At 42.8% G+C, this 21,933-nt stretch overlaps 2 protein-coding genes across 2 annotated transcripts; one reads left to right on the top strand and one right to left on the bottom strand.

Annotated features, from left to right (window-relative positions):
- Nucleotides 1-112: 112 nt before the first annotated feature.
- Nucleotides 113-9,904, top strand: LOC124282300 (1,25-dihydroxyvitamin D(3) 24-hydroxylase, mitochondrial-like). The gene is made up of 9 exons (XM_046718259.1): nt 113-846; nt 3,704-3,894; nt 4,709-4,912; nt 5,834-5,991; nt 6,548-6,714; nt 7,674-7,752; nt 8,647-8,806; nt 9,116-9,159; nt 9,360-9,904. Exons 1-9 carry the CDS (start codon nt 437-439, stop codon nt 9,471-9,473), a joined length of 1,527 nt encoding a protein of 508 aa, XP_046574215.1. The 5' UTR covers nt 113-436; the 3' UTR covers nt 9,474-9,904.
- A 2,723-nt stretch (nt 9,905-12,627) lies between these two features.
- On the bottom strand, nt 12,628-12,957 carry LOC124282329. The gene has a single exon (XM_046718296.1). It carries the CDS (start codon nt 12,955-12,957, stop codon nt 12,628-12,630), a length of 330 nt encoding a protein of 109 aa, XP_046574252.1.
- Nucleotides 12,958-21,933: the final 8,976 nt, after the last annotated feature.

A 21,933-nucleotide genomic window follows, 5' to 3' on the forward strand; every position in this document is an offset into this window, starting at 1 on the left:
CACCACAGTATGTTATCATCTTTTCTCAGTAGCAGACCGACTACTCACGATTTCACATATATAAATGTACCTGTTTCACAAAGTGGTCCAAAATATATAGTATTTCTCTGGCTGTTATAACTGAAGGTAAGATCGTTTTGTGGGCCATAGTTCCCTTCCCTTCACACAGTCCCGCTTATAGCGTGGACTCAATAACGCGGGCTGGGCCACTCAACGCTGTAACTATTGTAAACAGCCTGATAAAGAAAGTAGGTCAGATACCTATTCGCTTCAACGGTCGGTAGCCCTCAACCAGTGGAGGTTGTCAGGCGAAATTCTTTCGATCGTTTCATCATTCTAATAGAGTTTATATATCACCCGCCGTGCAATACCAGTAACTTGTGATGAAGCTGTGTCCAGCGCATCTACTGCTTGCCTAGTCTCGCAGCTGTACAACATGTTGTCACGGGTCGTGTTGAGCAATGTCCGACCAGGACAGGCCATATCGGCCGCGTCTGTCTTGTGTCGATTCAAGGCGACGACGTCGTCAACCCAAGCCGACGATGATGTTGCAGACGTCAAACCGTTCTCGGCGCTGCCCGGTCCGAAGGGTTTGCCTTTTGTCGGCACTGTGTTCGACGTCATAAAGAATTCGTCGCGGATGAATAAAATGATCCAGAAACGTCACGAAACGTATGGACCCATCTACCGGGAGAAGATGGGAGCGATAAATGCTGTGTTTCTGACGGACGTTGAAGCGGTCGAGCAGCTGTTCCGACAGGATGCGAAGCACCCACGTCGAATCGACATTGAACACTGGATTCAATACAGGGAGGAACGAGGGCTGAATAAGGGACTTCTCATGTCGTAAGTAGATTCATATAACCATTGTTGGGTTTGAACATGGGATCTTTGTGCATATCAATTCCAAATTGGATGGTACCGAACACAATCTAGTGAGAAGCTGGTTGAGAGTATTGCATATCATTAAACATTTCCATCGCTATTGTTCGTGCCAATGTGTCCCTTGGTTGTGATAATTTAAAGGTCACATGCAACCAAAAAATAATTAAACATAATTAAAACGCAATTATAACTTATTCATGACATATAATATACATTGCTGATTATGAAATAACATATTAACAAAATTATAAGCATACAATCGCAAATCAAAAGTGCAATATTTTGTACTTGGGTTAACTTCCCTCGAAACGAAGCACCCGGGATACCGAACCCAGTCAGAGCGGGTGGGTGTGCACTCAAGTGTAACGAGGAGTTTCATTGTCTGGTTCATTTGCAGATGCCCTCACGGCTCATTGTGTGTGTGTACATAGAGATGTTGGGTTTTGTAAATACATGACCATTTTGTGTGTATAACATTTTGCAATCAACAGACATCATAACATGTCATGTGTACAAGTATCACACCTGCCTGTCTGTGTAATTACATAATGTGACAGAGACCGAACTCGGGCCATAAATCAATGCGTTTTGTTTATGGTGTATAGCCTGATAGGTGTTAAGTTCAAATTGCATGTGGTCAGTGATCGAAGTTGTGTATTGAATATTGTCATTAGCAGACAGGCAGGCAGACACATAGGTGTCAATAAAACAGACATTGAGTTTTGTCTGTGACAACGACATATCTATATCACAGTTAGAAATTCTGTCAATGCTAAATAATGACATTGCTTTTAAGTATCGAACTGAGAAAGTGACTCGGTAAGAAGAACGTGTGGTGAAATAGACAAATGAAATTATATGAACAGTTAAATCGGTAATCTACTGTCATAACATATAAAAAGCTCGCGCCTGTGAAATATCAACAAAACATTAGAAAAATAGCTCACATCAAAGCCTTCACCGAGTATTCACCGCCAGCGAAGGTTTTCCGTCTTGAAATGTCGAACGCCTCACTGGTTGACACATAGCTGAGTAGATCTAGATCCTAACAAGGTTCTTTTATGTAATGAGTAGATTATTTACTATTTGTTTTGATTAGACTACTCCTTCTCACGACCTTATATTAAATCCGGAATCCCGCTTCCAAGCTGCGCGAACCTATTTCACTGCACATGCGCTATGAGCGCAGCCCAGCGCAGCGCAGCACAGCTGTTGAAACCACTTTTCACCCCAAGCGCTGGGATGAATTTAGTGAATCGTTTGAACTCAGATTTCGCGGGTTTTTTTCATCGCGTTATTTTTCAACTTTATAAGCTGAATTTGCATTTTTGATGATTTGTATCTGTAAGTCCATACCGAAAGGTATCAGAATCTGCAAAGTTGTGTTTTACGTTGCATGTGACCTTTAACCTGTGGGTTAATCAAAACCACATCACGGGCTTTTGATCTGAAGCAAGACTTTGAACTTTCAAAAGTTCCCAATCCCTTTCAACATTGAATAGAATATGTTCAACAAACCTGTGGGTGAGTGAGTTGGGTTGAACGTCGCTCTGAACACAATCGCTTTAAAATCATATATTTACTCACAAATTTTCTCCTTCAAAGATCTGACCACACTGGGGTTCTTTTTGGGTGAACTTTCGGATCAGACGATCTGTGCCTCCATGTTACCGATACTACTGAGAAGAAGTCGGAGCAACATTTCTGATTTCAACCTGTGAAGATCCGGGGTAGAATAGGTTTGCAGCAACCCGTGGAGATCCGGGGTAGAATAGGTCTGCAGCAACCCGTGGAGATCCGGGGTAGAATAAGTCTGCAGCAACCCGTGGAGATCCGGGGTAGAATAGGTCTGCAGCAACCCGTGAAGATCCGGGGTAGAATAGGTCTGCAGCAACCCGTGAAGATCCGGGGTAGAATAAGTCTGCAACAACCCGTGAAGATCCGGGGTAGAATAGGTCTGCAGCAACCCGTGAAGATTCGGGGTAGAATAGGTCTGCAGCAACCCATGCATGTCGTAAGTGGCGACTAACGTGGTCGGGTGGTCGGAATCGCCGACTTGGTTGACACATGTCATCGTATCCCAATAGTGTAGATCGATACTCATCTCTGGATGGTCTGTTCCAGCCCCGATTATTTACAGACCGCCGCCATATAGCTGGAATATGGCTGAGTGCGGCGGTAAACAACAACAACAACAACAACAACAACAACAACAACAACACAGCTGACGATACAGCACGGACATAGTTTGTTCCCATACTTTTCGTTGGCGTCAAACACCAAACATAATATCTAATGGGCATATTCAAATGGCGAGTGAATTGTGCACCTTGGCGTTTCTGAGCGCCATTGCGTCTACACCCAAGATGTACTTCCGGAGTTTACTTGTGTTCAGTGATTTGTTTTGTTTTAAGATTTGCGAATGGACGGGGTGAAGAAATGACGCCGAAAAGTTTTGGGAAGTTAACATCCATTTGTGTTGGCAAACTAATCCACATATCGTTTCATTTCATTTCATCCGGGTCATAGAACTCACAATTCAGGGTTTGTCGAATCCTGACGGAGCGATGTTTTGGGTATAACACCTTAACGTGGGATTCGAACCAATGTCAGAATTCTGGACATGCCAAAGGGACGTAATTCTTCACGTGGAATGGCGGCGCCTTAGATGACAGGGTCTATGGTGGCCCCTTTCATCTAAGGATGTTCTCTGTAATTTATTTAAAGCATTATCATTATTCGGTCACACCCATTACAGTAATTATCACAGTGTGTATGAGTTTCAGAGTAACACCGCACGTTGTCATTTATATTGCAGATCAGGCGAAGACTGGCATTCCTTGAGACGAGTGATCGACAAACACATGATGAAGATCAAGACGGTGGAGTCCTACACCGGAGAGTTTAACAAGGTTGTTGTAGAGTTCTTGGACCGAGTAAGCAGGATTCGAACCTCGGACAATGAGTTGCCTGCCTTGGGCCTGGAGCTGTTCAACTGGTCTCTGGAATGTAAGTGTCTGTACAGAGGTGTTCTGAGGAATATAAATGTGTTCTGGAGTACGTGTGTTCTGGACGTGTGGTTAAGTTTGCAAATACATATGATTCTAAAGAATGTGAGTGAGTGAGTTTAGTTTTACGCCACTTTTTGCAATATTCCAGTAATTTCACCAGGGGGACACCAGAAAAGGGCTACACACATTGTACCCATGTAAGGAATCGAACCCGGGTCTTCGGCGTGACGAGCGAACGCTTTAACCACTAAGCTACCTGTGGCACGGTTCACTGCCAAATATGTGTCTACAAGTGTACATTGACTGCTTTGGAGAAAACGAAAAACGAGTTAATTAAGAGGGATTGAACCACAGATTTCCCAATTCCACTGAACGTCTCTCCCATTGGCGATTCAGCCCAGAGCAAGGTCTTAATATAGATAGCGTGTCGATTTCCTAAGATGTTCGTTGATACTTTAAAGAACACCACGCTTGTCTCCGGGAAATTGGCCAGATCAGGATGTGTGCATGAATGCTTGAAGCTCATATTCCAGTTGTGGAATGTTTCCAAAAGAGTCATGCAGTAACATTCACTGACATTACTTACGTTTGATCCTGCACCTGGTATATAGGAAGTAATACTTACATTGGCACAAAAGATCATTTAAAACTACCCGGGTAGCTTATGTTTAATGCTTCAATTATTTTGCGAGAAAAAGCAAAAGGTCCTATCCCTTAATTCATGTTCACCATTTACTACACCTTACATTAGCTAGTTCGCCTGTCATTAGACGCGAGGGTACATTGATGACCTTATAACACATCGTCCACAGCCATCGCCCGTATCCTGTACGAGAAGAGACTCGGGTGTCTGTCGGACGACAGGAGCGAGGACACCCAGGTGTTCATCCAGAGCTCCCATGACATCTTTGAGACAACCAGGAAGATAATCTTCCTTACACCGAGAGCAGCCCGGATCTTGAGGCCGTTCGCCTACAGGAAGCATATATCTGCCTGGGATGAAGGTTTCCGTGTTGGTAGGTCGTCGGTATCGCATGCTTCAGTTCTATAGTCTAGACAAACAAATGTCCCGATTTTACAGCCTATTGTCAAATCACTGCCATTTGTACAGACATATACTACCCATCAAAAGTTTAGACTCACTAGTGTAAATGTAGCCACTTACTTCAGTCAACTGTTCTAAACTAGATTTTGCAAAATATTCCATACTGTTTAAAGGTACTGTTTACAATAACTGATGTATTGTAAAACAAATTCGTAACGTTGAAAAGATTATTGTCAATAAATGATGAAACTCAGTGAAAATCGGCGAATCCTTAACAAAACTTTACACCAAAACGCAGCTGTTCACATGCACGACATTTGCACATGCTTTTCAACAATTTGATGGATGATCCTCATGCAATTCACCTGCATAAGGTTTGCAGTTGGTTCCTCCAAGTTAGGGAAAAAAATTCATCTTCGATGTAACCACATATATATGCATAACATATAGTGAATGCTTTAAGTGAGTCTAAACTTTTGATGGGTGGTATATTACTCTGTGTCTTGTTGCAAGGCAGGATTGTTTGGGTTGCTCATGAATTTTGTGCACACATTATCTCTGCTTCTAACTGCGCAAGGCAGGTTGGATTGTTAATGTTTTGGGATGTGTACAATTCAAAGCAAAATTTACAGGTAAAGTCTTTTCATCAAAATATGCATTGTCGTGCCCTGGATAAGATGATTTGTGACCCTTTGTGTCAAGTTCGAACATATTAGCGTCAAAAGACACAAGTCCATGATGTTGTGAGGCTGGAGAAGGAATGGAGAGAAAGTGGGTATTGTTTATCCACATTGTTGTGTTGGTAATGGCAGTGCCAGACCACAAGGCACGCGTTTACTTTCTGATTCTTGTTTATTAAAAGTCCCTAGGTGTTTCGTGTGTGTCTTTTTAGCGCACAAGACCATAGACGAAAGAATCAGGGAGATACGAGAGACGAAGGAGGAAGGAGAACACGTGGGATTTATCACTCACTTCCTGAACGAGGACAGCATGTCTCTGAAGGACGTGTACGCCAACATCTCAGAACTCATGGGGGCAGCCGTAGACACGGTGAGTTAGTGAGTGAAAACTCTGAACTTCCGGGGCAGCTCAACAAGCACTTATTACATGAGCTCCACCCCGGAACTCAAGAAAGCCACTTCAGCTTACGCCGTGGCCTGTTTGTCTTTTGACATGGGTCGCAAACATCTTCTCCTCAGATTCCTCTGGACCCGTGAAGACCCGTAGAATTGGTCTTCAGCAACCCATGCTTGTCGTAAGAGGCGACTAATGGTATCGGATGGTCAGTCTCGCTGATTTGGTTGACACACGCCATCGTAACCCAGTCGCGTAGATCGATGCTCATGCTGTTGATCACAGGACTGTCTGGTCCACACGAATATTTACAAAATGCCGCCAAAATGAAGCTAAAACGTCAAATACATCCTCCCACCAATGATGACGCCCAAATTTTTCATGAATTTTGAGTTCGGTTTTTGTTATAGCCACCAGGACAGGAATGAGTTGTACATTAACAGTGTTTACATTGTCGACATTAAATACTCTTGACTCTAAATCAGATCAGCAAACGCACTGTTGCACAATTTTGGAATTTGGTTCTTTACAGACATCAAACACCGCGCAGATGGTGTTGTATGAGTTGTCGAGAAACCCACATGTACAGGACGCCATCTATGAAGAAATCTCACGAGTTGTTCCCCCTGGCGAGCAGCCAACAGCTGATCATCTGAAGGAGATGCATTACATCAAGGCGGTCATTAAGGAGACGCTCAGGTACACGCTAATGACGATATAGCTGTCTCTTATAAATCAGTAAAAGCACTGTGGAGCTGATGTATGAGAGCACAAGACCTCCATGTGTTATTTTCAAAACTGAATGAGTGCTTATTTCGATGCCACTGATTTTATCACTATTATCAGCAAACCTTCCTATTTGAAAAGACCCGTGAAGATCTGGGTTAGAATTGGTCTTCAGTAACCCATGCTTGTCGTAAGAGACGGCTAGCGGAATCGGGTGGTCATGCTCGCTGACTTGGTTGACACATGTCATCGTATCCCAATTGCGTAGATCGATGTTCATGATGTTGATCACTGGATTGTCTGGTCCAGGCTCGATTATTTACAGACCACCGTCATATAGCTGGAATATTGTTGAGTACGGGGTAAATCTAGACTCACTCACTCACTCGTATTAGAAAACATCAGTTTGAAGGAATTATTTCGATGTTAAAATTTAATTATATAGAGAAAAATAAGAAATAGCCTATAGAATGGTGTATATAAAAAAGGTTTATCTCTTATATATGCGTAAAGGGACTTTCCATTAATTTAACAAATATTTTGGCTCCGGTTTTATCAAAGAAAGGTAACTGTTCACTGAACATGCCGGATGTCCTTTGTTCCTCATTTAGTACAATAACATGTATTTATTTCTCTTGACCTTGATACCCGTCTTCCAGGATGTACCCTTGTCGTTAGTTCCGTATTTTACTTTAAATTGAAGATTGATTTGTATGGAATACTGGAAAGGAGACGGATCTTCGTCGTCTGTTAGTTTTAGATTTATCCAAACTTACCCTAGACTTCGAGTGAAGCGGACCTTGGACTTCGGAGTTGAAGATGTTTAAGACATTCTGCTATGTGTATGCCATTTGACACTGCAGGCTGTGTCTCACCGGAACCTCTGCCATGTATCTGCACAGTGTTTTAACACTTGCCTTGTTGTTGATTAGGTTGTACCCGACCGGAAGTGTAGTGATCCGAATCCTACAACAGGACGCTGTGCTACTGGGTTATCAGGTGCCAAAGGATGTAAGTAGGATATCTACTGTAATTAGGATATCTACTGTAAGTTCGTTAAATCGAAACTCATTGATCGGTATAATCACCATTGATTATAATTAACCACTGATCTGCATGACCATTGATCTGTATAATAATCAATGGTTATTATACAGATCAATGGTTAAGTATAATCAATGGTTACTATACAGATCAATGGTTAAGTATAATCAATGGTTATTATACAGATCAATGGTTATGTATAATCAATGGCTAAGTATAATCAATGGTTATACAGATCAGTAAAGTATAATCAGATCAATGGTTAAGTATAATCAATGGTTATTATACAGATCAATGGTTAAGTATAATCAATGGTTATATCAGAGTATCAATGGTTATTATACAGATCAATGGTTATATAATCAATGGTTCAATGGTTATATTAAGTATAATCAGATGGTTATATACAGATCAATGGTTATTATATCAATGTTAAGTATAATCAATGGTTATTATACAGATCATCAGATCAATGGCTATATAATCAATGGTTATTTATTAAGCAGATCAATGGCTACAGATCATAATCAATACAGATCAATGGTTAAGTATAAATCAATGGTTATTCATACAGATCAATGGTTAAGTATAATCAATAGTTATACTTATCAATGGATTAATGCATAACTCAATGATCTGTATAATAACCATTGATTTATATAACCTATCGATCTGTATAATAACCATTGATAAGCATAATAACCATTGATAATCATTGATCTGTATAATTATCCAAATGCACTCTTCTTCGATTCAATCACAGTACATCTTATGTTCTGCATATAATGATAGCGTTCGGGACAGTTTAATCTATGCAGTTCGATTGGAGGATATCAGAGTGGATTTTATTCATTTTGACAGACTATGGTATGGGTTGACCTCTACGGCTTCGGCCGTCTAGGACGTCACTACGAGGACCCCAACACATTCCTCCCTGAACGCTGGCTCCGAGCTACCAGAACAGTTAGCCCACATCCTTTTTCCTTTCTGCCGTTTGGATTCGGTCCTCGAATGTGTGTCGGTAGGTAATACTCTCTCTTTCTCGAATTGACTCTTCAAGGGTGACAGTAAACATGCTCACTGACTGATTTCGTGAGATGTCAACACTCCCTGCACATCGTTTCAAAACACATCATTACTGCTGGCTTCGTAATTATTTCGGCAGGTGTCGGTACTACATGCACGTGGACTATTTCGGCAGGTGTCGGTACCACATGCACGTGGACTATTTCGGCAGGTGTCAGTATAACCTGCATGTGATTTTTTTGGGTAGATGGTCTTTGAGTATATCAGTGTAGTACAAATTTATAACCTTGTAGTTCTGTTACAGGTCGGCGAGTAGCAGAGTTGGAGATCCAGCTGCTGATATCCCAGGTGAGTTGGGAGACTGAGCGCCTTCTTGTGTTCAATACAGAACTAATCATGTTATGATGAAATGCCAGTAAGAGTGCAAGTGGAACCATTCTCACCTGAAGCAACTCTTTAGCTCACATGTACCTATCTTACATTCAAGATGTGTGTGTTGAATACCTATACCACAACAAACCCTAATCTTAAAGTCATTTGTGTTTCAGATTGTGCGCAAATTCAAGATAGAGCCCGTGTCTATGGAACCAGTCGAAATGAAGACTGACCTCCTACTATTGGCCAAAGATCAAGTCAGAATCCGTCTACACGAGAGAGACTAGACTCAAATTCGCCTTGGAAATACGAACTCATTGCAGTCTGATGTAGCCACCTGCATTGTGTGTGGGGATATTTTAGAAACGCCATCGAAAAAAACTATATACGAGATCAAACGTCACGAGTAATAAGTTTGTTGTGTTATTGTATTGTTAGGAACAATTAATAAGATCGAAACTGTTATTGTTGAGTTAGGCGCCGTTGACATAAAATACATCGTTGCATCACGTGTACATTGAGGGCTAGTATTCTATTTCCCTCTGTTATCCATGTACAGTTTCTTATATTCACCAAGGACCAATAGGTTTTCTTAATATAGGTGTTCAGTGGGTGTATATATACATATGTGGTGTTAAACACTTGCCTACCTCAGCTGGGACACAACTCCATTGTATGTATTAACGTTTTTATAATCACAATAAATTCATTCATGCAACACTGACTTGTGACGTCACCATAAATTGTGCAATGACACAAAATGCCTCAGTGTAAGCAGGGTTGGGGTTCTAATCCAGTCAACATTCCGTATCTTGATGACTACAGATACTCTCATGGGGCGTTGCTCACTTTGTCACAATAAATTAATTTTATCCCTTATATACACTTCGAATGATGTTGGGGACGCCATTCTTCTATACTATACTGCACCACAAAAGAAATGTCGCACTGATAGGGTTTCTTAAAGCACACACTTTAATTCACTCTAATTAACAATCAAATAGGAGGACTGAGTTTAAACTTGACAATTATGGTTAACACATTTTCGGGAATCACATTTAGAGTTCACACAAACAAATCACCAAAAATGGTACCATTAAGATACCTCAAAGTCAGTATCGTGTGTGGCCTCTATGGGCATTGGTGAAATCGTTGCATCGTCTGTACATGGAATGAATTAGCCGGTCGATGAAGGCCATAGGCACTTGGGTCCATACTCTGCGAAGTCCAGCCACAGTTGTCGGCCTTGGTTGGAGGCCATTCAGTCTTCTTTGAATCTCGTCCCAAAGGTGTTCTGACTGGACTTAAATTCGGAATGAGTGCAGGCTATTGTAGGGTTTGGATGCCATGTTGTCTTAGGAGGTCCAATGTTGCTCTGGCAGTGTGGGCACGACCGTTGTCTTGCTGGAAGATGTGATTTCTGTAACGTCCAAAATGTGGTACAACGTGGGGTCTTATGATTTAATCAATATAGCGAGCAGCTGTCATGTCATTGCCTCATCCTGGATTCTGGAACACCGCGGTGTCAACTAACTGTTCAGACCGATTGCACCCCACACCATGATGCTTGGACTACCCCACAAGTCTCTTTCAACAATACACTCATTGGAAAACATTTCACCACGCCCTCGCCTTACTCTCACTCTGCCATCGACTGTCGAAACACAATATCGGCTTTCATGAGATTGTTCTCCATTGTCGATAACCTCAATTTCGATGCTGAGTTGCCCATTTTGGTCGGTTTGGGCGGTGATGAGCGGTGAGGAAAGGACTACGATATGATCTGTGACAGCAGAGGTTTCTTCCGTTTTGGTCTGGCGTGCTGTTTCCGTTGCTTTTGGGAAGCGATCCTGCAGATGGTTGCGCACAGCCTGTCATTCTTGACGTTGTGATGTTACTGAAGGTCGCCCACTGCGTTGACGGTCCTGAATGCTCTTAGTGACCTGATACCACTCCTGCTGTCCTAACATGAACATTAAAATGATTGGCTACCCTCTGATCTCCTTGGTTCCTCTGATCTCTCGTAAGACGTGCCATGGTGGTTATGTCAAAACAAAAATGATTTAGGCGAGCTTGGGACCCGCTTTCATTGGTAGGGTTGTCACGACATGCACGTGCATTTTCATTTTCACGAATGTCATACGGAACCTTCTACCATGTCTGCCTCTTTCGGTGCGTTTGGTCGATATGCGTTTTCATCAGAAAACACACTGATGTTGGTAAAAACTGTCAATTTGGATTGCAAAACATGTTAAGAAAACGGTACAAACATAATAAAAACACCACCTTGCAAGAACAAAATTTTGCATGTGGTTTTGCAAAGCGACGTTTCTTTTGTGGTTCAGTAAATTATAATCTGCATGATGGACGCCATTCATCTTGAAATTAGAACAACTAACCTGCATGATAAGTATATCTGATCACAACAGATAAAACTATGGACACTACAACATTTGCTTTTATAACTGCCTACCTCCAGCAATGGCCTGGTCTTGGAGTTCTGTTATACACGTCCAAAAGAAACTTGATACCTGACAAAATACTGACTGTGTGCAGAATATCAGTCCCATGGCACTAAAACCTTTTGTAATATGAAGATAAATATGTTAACAAGCAGTTTACAAAATTTAGTTAAGTTTTATTGAACATTAAATTATGTCATGACGTGCCGTTTATAGAAGGGGTGAAATTTGAAATTTACATATCTAAAAGATAAAGACTTTAAAAGTTATGAAGACTTACAGAGTAGTAAAAAAGCATTGTCAATAACGGATGTGTCCTTTGGCCTGGATGCATGCAAACACACGTCTGCGCACTGATGACGTCAGCCGTCTGATGACGTTGTTGGGGATTCTCTGCCACTCCTACCTCAACGCTTGTTTCAACTGTGAACGTGTTTGTGGAGGTGGTTGTCGTTGTCTGATACGGCGATCGAGGTGGCTCCAGAGGTGCACGATCGGTGACATATCAATAGACCTAGGGGGCCAGGGTAGAACGTTGACGTTGCGATTAAGAAAGTCCTGTACAACTCTAGCAACGTGGGACCTGACGTTGTCATGTTGGAAGAGAGTCCTTCGCTGCTGTTGCTGCAGGAACGGGAGAACTTCCGGCCTCAAAACCTGGTCGATGTAGCGTTGACCAGTCAGTGTCTCGTGAAACACAAGTGTAGTGGTCCGGTCTCCAATAATGCTTCCCCAGATCATCACACTCCCTCCACCGAAAGGCCCCGTCTCCTGAATGCAACAAGGAGCCATTCGTTCGCCCACTCTCCGGTAAACTCGTGTCCTTCCGTCATTATGGAACAGAGAGAACTTGCTCTCGTCAGAAAAGAGTACTTTTTGCCAGTCATGTATCTGCCAGCGTCGTACTTGACGTGCCCACTGTAATCTCTGCTGGCGATGTCTAAGTGTCAGGAAAGTTCCTCTGTACGGTCCGTAGTTCCTAATCGCTAATGGCGTAGGGACGAAGAAGTCTGGCCACTGTCTGTCGACTGTGGCGGCGAGCCAATGCCGTTGTTGCCGTTGACATTGCCGCCAGGAAGCGTTTACATTGGTTGAGATTACGGATGTTCCGGTCTTCCTGTGCCGTTGTGATGCGGAGTCTCCATGATCTGGGCCGGTCTCTTGTCTGGCCAGTCTGTTGGAACCGCTGGATGAGGTGGGATATGGTCGTAGTAGAGCAACCGAAGGTTCTTGCAACGTGACCACGAGAAGCGCCCATTTGGATCATACCGATGGCTCGTTCACGCTGTTCTGCTGTCAGTCTGGACATTCTCGCTGTGGTTTTCCAATGACACTGATGACAGCGGGTCATATGGAGGCATTTTATACTAAATATTGCACGTGCGGTTCGTGCAGCTGCGAGAAAACCGATTTTACAACAACCTTGCCTATGAACCATGATTTGGAAATGTTGCGTTCCCGCTATACATTTCAAGTCACTATGAACACGGGAGAACTCGGGACATGGTATTTTGCAATATTAAAATAACATTTTCTTTAGAGCGAAAATAATAGGCGTCAAGTTTCTTTTGGACGTGGATATATACTATTAAGTTGTGTTTTTGATCATGAATTGGCATGACGTAGACCTGAAAGGTCGTGACAACAGTCGGGAATTGATTATACATAAATCATAATCAATAAACAGGCACTCGTCCCACGCCTGGGGTGAATAACTGTGGCTTTTCTATAACTGCTCTTGTTGTAACCTATTCCAAAGTTCACCAGCTTCTGGTGCACATTCGTAGCGAAACACCATGATAACTACATGGATATATAGCCACTGTGTGCATATAATAGGCAAGTCTAGATCAGCGATTTATACATCTAAGGACGTTTGTCTTTTATAGACATAACGTGTTCGAAACATAATCTATTTTTTTTCAACTTAAACTGAGAGCCCCGGAGATTGGTGCAAGTCAAGCACTTTCCCAATACCCATGTCGTTTAAGGTTGCAGTCACCCAGTGAGTTAAACCTAACTTGTCCTACATTGACTAATATGGCCAGAACGTCCACGGATGCTTCTATTTTTAGTGTCCGTGGCTATGACAAGCATGTTGTCACGAGTCGTGTTGATCACTGTCTGATCGGCCATATCTGCTTGGGACCAGGCTGCGTGTCATCGTGTCTCGCCGGAATTACCTCCTTTTATTGTTGCGCAAACATACAAGACACAAGCTAAATTGGTGAAAAATAGAAGACTTTACTACCAGCAGCTATAACACAGGCACAACCACACGATCTTTCTCATGTCACTGAAGCAAACACTAACGTGTTAACTAAATAGGCACAATCACCGAAGTGACAGCACGATTAGACACTAAACACTTAAAGCCTGCTATATACCCTGAAAACCAATATATATTGTGAATAAGATACAAGTATTGAAGTAATACAACTTACAAAACATCTTACAGAAGATTAAACAAGCCAATTCTGACTGGAAATGAAGTTAACTTGAGTATGGATTTAGTAACACATATGGCATGCGTATCAGAGCCAACTGTTGTAACTAGCAAACACATGTACACAGGGTGGGTTCCCGAAGAAGGTCGCCCGAAGATGGTTGTGGGTGGGTGCCCGGAGTAGGCGGTTGGTGAATGGGTGCCTGACGAAGATGATTGGTGGATGAGTGCCCGAAGTTGCTTTGTGGGTGAGTGCTAGAAAGTGGTTTGTGGGTGGGTGCCCGAAGGCGGTTGGTGGATGGGTGCCCGACGAAGATTATTGGTGGGTGGATGCCCGAAGGTGTTTTGTGGGTGAGTGTGTGGGTGGGTGGATGGGGAGGGGGAAGGTGATTGGTACGGGGGTGAGAGAAGATTCAAACCACCCGCCTTGCGGTCATGTAACAATGACTTTTGACATCACCAATTGTGCAATGACACATTCTATACCATAGAGTAAGCAAGGATGGGGTTCTAACTCAGTCGACAATTCCGTACCTTGATGACTACGGATCCTATCATTGGACTTGCTCATTACACCGATAACTGGTTCGTGATCCATGTTTGATTCTTTACATGGCGCCGTGGTGTAGTTGGAATTATGGGGACTATGATGTAAAACAACCAAACAGAAGCTATATTTATGTTATATATTACTTCCTTGACTGTAGAGAGCGCATGGATGGATGGATACCCATGTAATAGAGTATCTTTGAGTGTTTCCTTACAAGAGGGGCGAGTGTTTCCTTACAAGAGGGGCGAGTGTTTCCTTACAAGAGGGGCGAGTGTTTCCTTACAAGAGGGGCGAGTGTTTCCTTACAAGAGGGGCGAGTGTTTCCTTACAAGAGGGGCGAGTGTTTCCTTACAAGAGGGGCGGTGTGGTAGCCTAGTGGTTAAAGCGTTCGCTCATCACGCCCCACATGGGTACAAAGTGTGAAGCCCATTTCTGGTGTCTCCCGCCGTGATATTGCTGGAATATTGCTAAAAGCGGCGTAAAAAAAGAACTCACTCACTCACTCCTTACAAGAACCCTCTCTGAATGACAATTGTAAATCTGGCATACCATCCCTTGCATGTTGTCCGAGGTCACATGCTTCATGACTGTCACGATGTTGTTTTTTCGAGCAGGATTTCTTTGGGAATGATCTTGTCACATAAATCACTTCCTTTATTGCTAGGCATTGGTGTTCGTTCCTTTAAGTTTAACTAAAAATACACTGTTCTTTTTTGCATAGAACATTAGTATTTTAGTCGCCTTTTCTTAAATTGGATTTCAGTTGCAACAGGGCTGGTCCGTGTTTCACAAATTGATCGCTGTAACCCCTATACTTTACAGAGGTGATAGTCGTCTTCCGCAGAGCGCTTTGAGAAAGGTGTTGGAAGGGTTACGTTGAAGGGTTGAACAATTAAATAAAAGAAATGGTTCATGCCCACCCTTCAGCATCAACTCCTTAAAAATGCTTTTTTTCCCCCAAAAGGGGGGCAGAACTTCAATGTGGTCTTAAGTCATTTTAAACAAAAAGCGGGGTTCGAAACACACACACACACACACACACACACACACACTCTCTCTCTCTCTCTCTCTCCTACTCTGGATCCGTCGATGGGGCTAATAATACTACCCGTTAAGGTCCGGGTTAGAACTGGTCCTCAGTAACCCATGCTTGTCGTAAGAGGCGACTACCGGGATCGGGTGGTCTGATTCGCTGACCTGGTTGACACGTCATCGTATCCCAGTTGCGTAGATCGATGGCCATGATCACTGGATTGTCTGTTCCAGACTCGATTATTTACAGACCGCCGCCATACAGCTGAAATATGGCCGAGTGCGGCGGTAAACAACAACACAAAACAACAAAGCTAACGATACAGTACGGACAGAGTTAGTTCCCCTACGTTTCACGTCGATGCAGGTTTGAGGCGTCCGATGCTACATGAAGCGGACCTACAATCTAAGATTGCTGCTAACTTCTTCCTGCGGATTTCAGAACATTGCAGGACTGTACCAGCTAAAGGCGATGGGTACCACACTGGCACGTTGCTTGGTTCACTGTGTCTAGGCGTTCCCGTTCATGCAACAGTTAGATGTGACTGTAAACCTTCTGGCGCCTAACCTGCAGTTCGGGTTGTTGCCCCAGAGAGTGAGCATAGTTTTACGCCGCTTTAAACACTATTCCAGCAATATCACGACGGGCGACACCAGAAATAGGCTTCACACATTGTTAACATGTGGGGAATCGACCCTGGGTCTTCGGCGTGACGAGCGAACGCTTTAACAGTTCGGCTACAGAAATGGGCTTCGACATCACTGAGGGGACTACAGAAATGGGCTTCGGCATAGTGTGCCCATATGGAGAGTCGAACACAGACCTTCGGCGTGAAGGCGACCACTAGACTACCTCACCGCCCCTTGTCGAAAGGGAGACTATTATACTCAGCAGCAAAAAAACCCGTCAGTACTAATTCAAAATTACATAGGCCCTGTAATCAAATTATTACAAAAATGGACATAATAAGCGGTTCCAAAACATTTTTTTGTTCAATATCTTGACACATCAATAAATAACTCAAGACAATTTCAAGACATTACGTGAACGTTTGCAGTCCATTCAGACTCTTGACTTCAGTATCTAGTGTGACCACCACGAGCGGCAATAACTGCAGCACAGCGTCTATGCATGGAGTGCACCAGTTGATTGATGAAGACCATTGGCACTTGGAACCACACTCTGAGAAAGGCCTGGCGCAATAAATTGGCTGTGTTCGGCCTTGGTATAACATTATTCAGTCTCCTCTGAATTTCATCCCAAAGATGTTCAATTGGGTTTAAATCAGGACTAAGGGCTGGCCACTGCATAATGTTGACACCGTTCTGCTGTAGGAAGTCCCGTGTAGCTCTGGCAGTATGGGCCCGGGCGTTATCATGCTGGAAAATGTTGTTCCGGTGACGTGCGAAATGTGTTATGACGTGGGGTCTGAGAGCTTGGTCGATGTAGCGCACCGCTGTGATGCCGCCTCCTCTCCCTGGACCAAGGTTCTGGAACACCACAGGACCCACTCTCTGGTTCAGGCCTATTCCTCCCCATACCATGATGCTTGCACCTCCCCATGAGTCTCTTTCAATAACACATTGGTCTGAGTAACGCTGGCAACGTGGTCGCCATATTCTTGTTCTGCTATCTGCAGTTGATACGCAGTATAACGACTCTCATCTGTGAACAGAACAGTTCTCCATTGCCTGTATCGCCAGTTTTGGTGTTGTAGTTCAAACTGTAGACGTTCACGCAGATGACGAGGGGTGAGGATAGGTCCACGGATAGGAATACGGCAATGGTGGTTCCCGCTGTTAAGACGTCGTGTCTTCCGTGTGTTCCCATTGTCTGGCGTGCTGTTTCGGAGGCCTGCATGAAGGGATTCTGTACATGCTGTCGCACAACATGGCGGTCTTGTCGTCTTGTGGTCACCCTTGGTCTGCCAGTAAGGGGGCGATCATTTGTGGTGTTGGTGGCCCGGAAACGTTGCTGCAGCCTGTAGATGGTCCGAACGTTCACCTTGAAATGATTGGCAACGGCTTGTGCAGTGCGGCCAGCTCCAAGTCTACCAAGCGCCTGGTTCCTCAAAGCTGTCGTGAGTCGCGGCATCCTGCTGACGTTGTAATGTGAATGTTTCAACCAGGTTTGGGGGTGCATTTCATAGGGCTGGTCCTTGTGAACAGCACGTGCAGCATGAGTTGCATGAAAAACATGGAGAACACCGTACCATCTCCGAGATCAGGTTGCGTTTTTGAGACCGTTTCCTGGGTTCCATTCTGAGTTTGGGAAGGAATGTCTTTGCTCAGGTAAAGTTGAAGATGTTGTCAAAAACATACAATCAAAACATTAAATGAGTTTACAGTTATCCGTCTCTGCGAAGGAAAATTCCAAACTGACGTTTCTTTTGCTGAATAGTATATGTAGTGAGAAACAAATATATTATCCGTGGCGGTGGGGTAGCCTGATGGTTAAGGCGTTAGCTTGTTATGCCGAAGACCCGGGTTCTATTCCCATATGGAATGTGTGAGACCAATCACCAGCGTTCGAAATACCTGCCTGCCCGACCGCCCGGGACGGGTTATTTTCAACACGGACTGCCAGATTCTCAAATTCACATACCCGACGGTCGGGTTAAAATTTAGACATGTATATGAAGATATTTGTAAGACTTGACTAATTGCTGCGGTTGTGTAACAATTACGTCTCACGGGAAAAGGGATGGGCAAGTGTGTCTATTGCGCTAAGTGCTCCAGTCAAAGATGACACAACACAAAATGACAGTAATAATATATATTGAAACAGAAGTCTCGGTTACAGAGTTGCAAGTTCCGACTGCACAGTCCAGGTGAAACCTAAAACACAATCCACAAGTTAAGTTGGCTTGTTGTCACCTAGACAGTGCAGGCAGAAAGAGCCATTGTACAGATACAATTATGAAAATTAACAATAATCTGACTGATATACAGGATGTGACGACAATACTTATTTGGGGAAACAATATTATTAAAGAATATATAAACACAATATTGGAATAAAAGCATATGTGCATATGTGAGCACACAATTCCAAAGAGTATTTACATAACTTACTTTAATTATATAACCCGAAAGGATCGTCACACCCCTCCTATCAGAGGATTTACATAGGGCCCCACCTGAGGTGAGGCGAAAGTCACATAAACAAGGGCCAATGGGAAATATATAAATACATATATCTACACAAAGTGGGGCAATATTTATACCCAACACATTTGGAATATATGATACAGAAAACCGGTTTTGATTGATATAAACAATAGCCACGACAGGTCACCTGGCCTGTACGACACATGTGGCTAAGGGAAATGGGGTATGACTGCCTGTTGGATGATCATACTAGTCAATATGAGGCTAGCTCCAACAGAATGTCAATACACCCAGTAGGTACACCACTTGGGGCTACTCAGAATGAACACCTAATTATAGTAAATAAATTGATAAGATGTAATAAATGGATATTACATGATTTATATTACTACAATTTGTAGGTATATTATTGGCCATGTAATATAATACATTATATTATTATTGAATAAACTGTGACTTCACTTTCACATCAAGTGGGAAACATACTAAAATATGATTGATATAACAACATGTAGAAATACTACATATTTAGCAAGTCATAACTGTGATTCGTATTTCACAGAACAGATTGATATGGTTGCATGGTAGTCAATGCTAAGCCTGTTGACAACGCTGGATTACATAACGCCAGACGCGAAGAGAACGAGAAAATAATCTTTTTCAGAAAATAAACAAAGTTTGGAGATGACAATAATATTCAAATGCTGAATGATTATGCTGTGAATATGCGATTACCACCAGTGGTACTTTACAGATATACTGGATAAAGTGACATGAGATTGTAGTAGGCTTTTGCGATGTTAAGATAAACATGAAGCAGACGGCGGACCCTAGTTTTGTTTACATCCGGTGCAGCCATTTCGTAATGAAGCCGGACGGGGGCCGAAGACAGCCAAAGTTGTGTGCTGCTCAGTGGAGAGGTCAGCACTGTCAGTGAGCATGGTCGCCACTAATTGCTTCCAGATGATACTCTAACTGAGCACATGGTTTGGAAACCGGGACAATGATACAACCACTTTTTAATTTAGAATAAAATGGCAAAAGAGTTCTGTTGTTAACAGCAACAAGCTCTAAATAAATGGAATTTTGAATTTAGCAATGAGCTAGAGACAATTTTGACTGGCAGGTCAAATAAGCAAATTAATGCTAAACACACAAATTACTTTACTAAAATGAATTTCTAGAAGAAAATATATTACAATGAGTACATGTCATTTATTCTTGCCATCGAGTGCACGTTTGGACAGTCACAGATGAGTGACCTTTCGCCAGTTTGGCACAGCAAGAATAATTGATGACAGTGACCCAACACTTGTTTTAATTGTGATTTATCAAATTAAATAATGCATTATTTTAAAAGCCGCAGATAATTACTTATCCTGCTAACAACATAACTATGCAATGGAATTTAATACAGAAGACCTAGTTGCAATTTGGAAGCAAACTGGGGTTCTTACCTAAAACACAATCCACAAGTTAAGTTGGCTTGTTGTCACCTCGACAGTGCAGGCAGAAAGAGGAAGATTTCAGGCTTGGTGGTCCCACGCTCCCTCTTGCCCCTGTCATCTGACAACATGGCCCCTGGGGATTGGCTAAAAAACTGTTGCTATGGAATCCATGGCACCAGTGCCTTGAGCCCGTAAACCCTATCAGATAACTGGTAAAGAGCGGGATATTGGGGGAAAATACTGTGGTTCAAGTGAGACAGACTTGGACAAAATATCTAGCCTTTACATATTCATCATAGTTCAGGATAATCATTATTAATTCACTCGTAAAAATATATGATGAATTCCAATTGGATGATAAACTTCGTCGCTTGTCAAACCTAAATTATTTGCGGGCAGGTAAGTTTTGGTCATGGCTGGCAAGTTTTACATCTAACCAGCCCTGAGGTCTGGCTGAAATTTTTGGGAGTTTCATACCCTGCAACCACCCGCCATTATGTGGCATGACAACTGCTTTGAGCGGCGTAAAACATCTATCGCTGCCTCACCTCACCTCAAAGCACATCCCGCCTCTCATCTGATGGGAAACCTTCACCTGTCTTAAATTACTTTGTGTCCGTTGGTACTTACTGATTAATGAATGCGTGCTCTCCCTACACCTACCCCACCTGTTCCGCCGCTGCATCACGCTCAACTGACGGCGTACAGGAAACAAACAGCCCCAGTGTTTGTCTGAAGTTTCTCACGTCACGTAACTACAGCCTATCATCTGATCGTTCAACTGTCAAAAACTCGTTATAAGTAAAAAGAGGAAAACTAGATTTCAAGCGACATTAAACAACTTAGATGTTGCATATGTTGCTGAAAAAGTTGTCTTTCTAGTTAACGCCCACGTACGTAGTCATGGCAACGAATAGGCTCTTAGGGAGGTTAAGTCTTCTCATGGACCTTTACTGTGTTCATTTAATTAAGTGTTTTACTCTTGTTATTTACGAGTGTGTGTTGGCAATGATGTACGACAAACAAGGGTTTGCAGATGAAGGGGGATAAAACACCTAAAGAGTGAATTCTAAGTAGAGTCTCAATATATGGCACCTGTTGATCGAACCCCGTGGGTTTCAAAGGTAGTATATTTGTCCATATTACACTTGTATATCGAACCCCGTAAGTCAGTGAGTTTAGTTTTACGGTGCCTTTTGCAGTATTCCAGCAATATCACGGCGGGGACATCAGAAATGAGCTTCACACAGTGTACACACTTGGGGAATCGAACCTGGGTCTTCGGCGAGACGAGCGAACGCTTTAACCACTAGGCTACCCGGTGGTTTCCATGGTAGTATCAATGTCCATATAATCTCTGTAGATCGAAGGAAGTAGTGATCCGGGATTGTCTAGACTTAATGCCGATATCACACATTTATAACACCACGCCTTCCCATTTACTTGTAATCTGTCTAACAGTCCCTGAACCGCATTATTTTCCATACTGCATATCCCTTCCTGCAATGTTAAAGCACTAAATGGAGCAATTCTAGATTTCCTCAGGTTGAGGATCCGACATAGAACTCCTTTTCAATATAAATGTGATTGTTTATTACTATCAATATTATATGTATTCGGGGACTATGCATTAGTCTGAATTACTTGATGACCCCTTTCAAAACACAAGTGCATATGCTATTCATTATAAAAGACTGA

Source organism: Haliotis rubra, unplaced genomic scaffold (genome assembly GCF_003918875.1).
Source record: "Haliotis rubra isolate DU_JTF1 unplaced genomic scaffold, ASM391887v1 Scf298, whole genome shotgun sequence".
In the NCBI taxonomy this organism is placed as follows: domain Eukaryota; kingdom Metazoa; phylum Mollusca; class Gastropoda; order Lepetellida; family Haliotidae; genus Haliotis; species Haliotis rubra.

Bases quoted from the DNA above. Each gene is read 5' to 3' on its own strand.
- LOC124282300 (XM_046718259.1), top strand. From the start codon at position 437: ATGTTGTCACGGGTCGTGTTGAGCAATGTCCGACCAGGACAGGCCATA. The intron at 8,807-9,115 runs GTAGGTAATACT...GTTCTGTTACAG, and splicing joins CGGTCCTCGAATGTGTGTCG to GTCGGCGAGTAGCAGAGTTG. The intron at 9,160-9,359 runs GTGAGTTGGGAG...TTTGTGTTTCAG, and splicing joins TCCAGCTGCTGATATCCCAG to ATTGTGCGCAAATTCAAGAT.
- LOC124282329 (XM_046718296.1), bottom strand. From the start codon at position 12,957: ATGTCCAGACTGACAGCAGAACAGCGTGAACGAGCCATCGGTATGATC.